The 5,537-nt window shown below is 31.8% G+C and overlaps 1 protein-coding gene across 1 annotated transcript; it reads left to right on the top strand.

The window, feature by feature from the left end:
• The first annotated feature begins 669 nt into the window (after positions 1 to 669).
• On the top strand, positions 670 to 5,145 carry LOC127705565 (toll-like receptor 4). The gene is made up of 3 exons (XM_052209893.1): positions 670 to 793; positions 1,187 to 1,684; positions 5,099 to 5,145. Exons 1-3 carry the CDS (start codon positions 670 to 672, stop codon positions 5,143 to 5,145), a joined length of 669 nt encoding a protein of 222 aa, XP_052065853.1.
• Positions 5,146 to 5,537: the final 392 nt, after the last annotated feature.

Here is a 5,537-nt window from a genome sequence, read left to right as displayed (position 1 = left end):
CTAGTATGCTTTCAAAATTCAAGATGCCATGGAATTAAGACATGCCATTTTGAAAGTTTGTGTGTTTGTAGAAAAGATCCCGGTTCAGAACTTCTAATAGCAAACTGTTCTGACACAAATCTGCACCGTATACCTAGGCTACCGAACGTTCTTGTAGAATTATCTTTCCGAACGAATAACATCAGTATAATAGACGATGGTATTTTCGAGGAAAACATTTTATTACAGTCTTTGGATTTGTCTATTAACAGAATAAAACAAATAAGAAAAAACTCGTTCAAAGGACTTAACAATTTACTCTCTTTAAATCTCAGCAACAACGATTTGAAATATGAAAGGATATCGTTTGAATATGCAGCTTTTTATTTCTTGAAGAGCTTGAAAAGCTTGTATTTGAAAAAAAATTTCAACACTTCATTCGTACCAGATTTATCGAAACTTCAATCACTTGAATCTTTGTCAATGGATTTCATTTCAGACAAAATTGCAATTCTCGATGAAAAATTTGTGTATTTGAAATACCTAACATTTATAGATCTATCTGGTTTTACCGGTAAATTCAAAATGAATATACTTACGGAGGAGACATTCTTGTTCTTGCCTCAAATAACTTATCTAAACATATCAAAATGCAAAATACAATATATTTACAATGGAACGTTTACGAATATGAGAAACATTTCCGAGCTTGATGTTTCGTTAAATACATGTTTGGGATTTCCGGCTCTTGAAAATATAACCACAGATATTATGCAATCAGCAATAAAAGTCCTCAAAGTTAACTATATTTATGGTATATTCGAAATGACTTCAGTACTTAAATCTTCTCACATTAGGAATTTGAAAAATACGTCACTTATCAGGTTCGAAGCAGCTGGAAATCGAATTAAAAGCATCGAATCTGGCGCATTAGGATATTTTCCTAAGTCCCTTGAAAGTGTAGATTTTAGGGACAACGTTTTTGCTCTTGGCCAATATATGAATGACTTACTAGCGATGCATATCACTTTTGTTGATTTTTCTCATACTTATTCCGCTCACAATGTGCTAACAACCTACTTAGAGATGTGTGTTCCTCGAGAATATACTGTTACAATTAATTCCAATAGCAACTGGTTGTATGAGATAATTACATTATTTGAAAGAATGAAAAAAAGATCTTCGAATTTTGTTTTAAAAATTCCAGTACCACGAAAATTGAGAACATTTTTAATTAGATCAAGCAGACTGAAATATGAAATACCACATGTGAGTTTTACTGAAAATGAACTGAACAATCTTAGTTTGAGTGACAATGCCTTACATACGTGGACAGGACCAGTATATAATGTAAAAAATCTGACATCTTTAGACCTATCATCGAACACTTGTTCAAATGTTTCAAAATCATTTTTCAGTCCGGATTTCAATAATTTAAAAACCTTATTATTACAAGACAACAATTTAGGGCACGTCATACCGCTAGATAGTGACGGTGAAATATTGAAGAATCTGAACAACGTCGTTTACATTAATCTGTCTAAAAACAAAATTCAGAATATACCAAATTTGTTTTTTAAAAAGCAACACAATTTAGAACATTTAGACCTCAATGAAAACATGATCAAAGATATCACATTTAAAGTTTCTCATATGAAAAAACTTATGTTTTTGAACTTAAGGAATAATCAGATATCGAAGCTCAGTAAATATGCCTTGAACACGTTGGACTCGGTTGCCAAAACAAGTGCAAATTTTACAATCGATCTTGGTGGCAATAATCTTGTATGCAACTGCGATTCTTTATCTTTCGTCCAATGGATGGTAAACACACCTACTCATCTTCATGGTTGGAAAAAATATGAATGTAAAATGTCGAACAACACAAACATTTTCCTTCACAACCCTGAAGAAATTTTCAAAACGCTTCAAAAGGATTGCATGTCATATGCCGGTATAATAATTGCAATTACGATGGGAATATTGATGTTCATTTCTATTCTTTCTGGCGGTATCAGCTACAGATTCAGATGGAAACTCCGCTATTTATACTACATGGTCAAGGTCAAATGGCACCAAGGCGAATACAAATCAGACACAGATGAGAGATTATATATGTATGATGCTTTCGTTTCATATGCCGACGAAGATCAACCTTTTGTTCACGATACACTTCTTAATAAATTAGAGAAAGATGGTGGAATTGAGTTGTGCTTGCACAAGCGGAATTTCTTACCCGGAAATGACATCGCCACTAATATCACATCCGCAATTCACAATAGCCAAAAAACAATTGTCATAATTTCTTCAAATTATTTAGTTTCGTACTGGTGTATGTTCGAATATAATATGGCTAGAATGGAGAGTATCTATGAGCGTAATTGTGAGAACATCCTTTTCTTGATATTTTACGAGCAAATTTCTGCTTGCGATCTTCCACTTCAAATACTCGAACTGGTGCACTGCCAATCGTACATTGAGTATCCGAATGATGAGTACGGCGATGTTGTCTTTTGGGAACAGCTTAAAAGGGCTATTAAATCCTCCTGATGAATCCGTTTTGGATTCGACCCTACATTCTAGTTTAGGGTGTATCAGACCTTAATGCATGCTTAAGGCTTCTTGTTTGTGTGTATCTACTTAAAATTATTTCTTCAATATGCGAAAATTGTTAAATTCACACTGCGTTTAAAAAAACAGTGAAGTTTTTTTGATAGGAGATCTGCACGATTGATTGTTTTGTTTTCAGCAACTATCGGTTGTGTACGATTGGATGATATTCTCTTGCACATAGTATTGAGATTGATCTTTGTTCTGTCAAGTTTGATGTTACTAGGATCACCTTTTAAATAATTGCAATTATTATCGTTTGATTTTCAAGTAAAAAGAAGAAACGTAGGTTTACTAATGAGTGACTATCATTGCTAGACATGCACGTTCAGTGATATTTTTTTATTGCTTGTTACATTTGTAGTTTTATGTTTTTTTTTCTAATATTCCTTCAATGGGTTTTCATTTGCCACCTGATATATTAGACTAGCAGTCTCTAGCTTATTTATTTGAAACAATATTCAATGGAGGTTTTTTCAAATAGTTTGATACCGACGACAATGTGTTGTGTAAATAATTTACCTACTTACTTACTTAACACATTTAATAAATCTGATTTTTATGTAAGAAATCGTTCTTTCAACAAATTTGTATCATCTATTCTGTTTGTATGTTTCCGTATTTATTTATAATTCTTACGACATGGGGGTACATATTGGAGCAGTGAAAACAAAGTATAATGTGGCTGTTTAGTTGAAATTCAGGTTATTTGTATTTTACCACGGGTATAGGCCAATTGCATTTGAAGGACGCCAGATAAATTTTTAAACCATCCATTTAACCTCAGAATGTACATGTGAAAATGTAAATCACAAAAAATACTGAACTCCGAGGAAAATTCAAAAAGGAAAGTCCCTAATCAAATGGCAAAATCAAAAGGCCAAACACATCAAACGAATGGATAACAACTGCCATATTCCTGACTTGGTACAGGCATTTTATTATGTAGAAAATGGTGGATTCAACCTGGTTTTATATCTAGCTAAACCTGTCTCTTGTATGACAGTCGCATCAAATTCCATAATATTGACAACGATGCGGGAACAAAACAAACAGACACAATAGGTAAAAATGTCAAAAATAGGGGTACAGCAGTCAACATTGTGTTATCACCTAAATCACTATAAAAACAAACAAATGTAACAAAGAAGCACAAAAAGGCATACATCAAATTTAACAACCTCATTTTGCTTTTTTATTATACGAGATTGTGTTTGAATTGCTTGACTTGTTTTCTGTAAATTGTGTCTGTTAAAGCTACTAACAAGGAAGATTTACTTTTTGAAAATCATGCTCCTTTTATCTTTTTTCATAAATTTGAATTATATGATAGAATGGATTTATTTTCTTCTAATAATCTAAACAAAAGGATAGTTTTGCTGTTTAGGAAACCACGAAAAATGGTGTTTTTTTTTAACAACAAAAATGTTATGTTTTTTTCAACGACAAAACAACATATGACAAAAGAGTTTTCTTAACCAAACAGCATCTCACTGTTGTGTCAGTGTCTGTTGTGATTCTATTTTGCAGCAAAAACACTTGTCTGTTATGACATGTCAACGATCAGCAGTTCTATTATAAAAAAGGTATTCATTAGTATGATAACCTTTCTATGAAGACCTAAGGGAGAAGAGGGTCGTGCCAATTACAATCGGTATGAAAACATAATAACTGCGTTTTAAGGATGTTCGCACCTCTTGATTTTGAATTTTTGCCAGATATTCGGAATCCTCTGCTGTTATCCATGTACTGACACTAAAAAATATTCCCCGCTAACCCCTACTTTTCTTTTCATAATTTTATTACATATAGTATGAAAAGCTATATTCGAAAATGCTATAAAATCCTTTTTATTTTTTCATAATTTTTTAAAGAAAAAGGGTGCCAATGTTAAATGTATGAAAAGGCTAGAGAGAATTATTTCCCGCCAAATTTTCAATGGCTTATATCTCGAAAACAAGCACACGGACCCTTCATTTTTTTCTGCTTTTTTAGTTCCTTTATTTATTTACTATCAATTTATAACAGTCTTTTAAAAAGCTTGTTATTTTGAAACAGAGTAGCGGACATCCTTAACTGGTAAAAAAACACAACAATTTGCAACTCGTTTTATCAAAACGATGAAGTTTTCTCAGTGGCGAATTAAACATATGAAATGATTTTAACAGATTTTCACCTGACATTATTCAGGCACTTTTCTATTTGACCGTCCTACCCTGCAGAAAACCTTTGACTAGAGGACATACAGCTGTTCGCCCAAGCTAGATGACACAAAGTTAAACTGAACATGCCAGTTAAGCACAAATAATAAAAGTGGGTGTGCACTGGGGTCGTGATTTAAAATGATTTCGAAATTTGTTGCCAGTTTTTACTTTTCTTTATGTTTTTACTCATTATTCTCTATCCTTTATATTTTATTTTAGTCTGAATTGCTTATTATTGTGTGATCTATTTTTCGCCATTCTTTATATTTTGATCCATTATTTTCTGTTATGGATACATAATCCAGACCCTTTGATAAACGTGAGATTAGTGCAAGGTAGTTATGCTCTTTAATAATATGAGTTAAATTTCATTTTGTTTTTTTAACTTTGTGTAACAGGATTATGACTAATTTCTTATACTAATCTTGTTTTGAATTTGAATTTTGAATGATGTTATCCTACTCATTAAAAAAATTTCTTGTTAGATTGTTTTGTGTAAAAGTATCTTTGTTTTTGATATTGATCTATTTATTTTTTTCACACAAGAAAATATTATTTTAAATGTCCTTTTTTTAGAAAATTTAAATAAACAGGATGTCTACAATTGATATAAATGTATTTTTAGTGGAATATTAAACTATTCCGAAAGCACTTATGGTACAGAAATAGAACTGGTTTTTCCGTTTTTTATATTTTTACTTTAAAAGAAGTTCTTATTGAATGCTTCGTTGTCTGAACTTTTCT

The sequence above is a fragment of the Mytilus californianus genome, unplaced genomic scaffold (assembly GCF_021869535.1).
Source record: "Mytilus californianus isolate M0D057914Y unplaced genomic scaffold, xbMytCali1.0.p SCAF_6, whole genome shotgun sequence".
In the NCBI taxonomy this organism is placed as follows: domain Eukaryota; kingdom Metazoa; phylum Mollusca; class Bivalvia; order Mytilida; family Mytilidae; genus Mytilus; species Mytilus californianus.
This window is presented reverse-complemented; position numbering and strand designations above follow the sequence as displayed.

Bases quoted from the DNA above. Each gene is read 5' to 3' on its own strand.
- LOC127705565 (XM_052209893.1), top strand. From the start codon at position 670: ATGAGAAACATTTCCGAGCTTGATGTTTCGTTAAATACATGTTTGGGA. The intron at 794-1,186 runs GTATATTCGAAA...TAAAAATTCCAG, and splicing joins CAAAGTTAACTATATTTATG to TACCACGAAAATTGAGAACA. The intron at 1,685-5,098 runs GTAAATATGCCT...TACATAATCCAG, and splicing joins TAATCAGATATCGAAGCTCA to ACCCTTTGATAAACGTGAGA.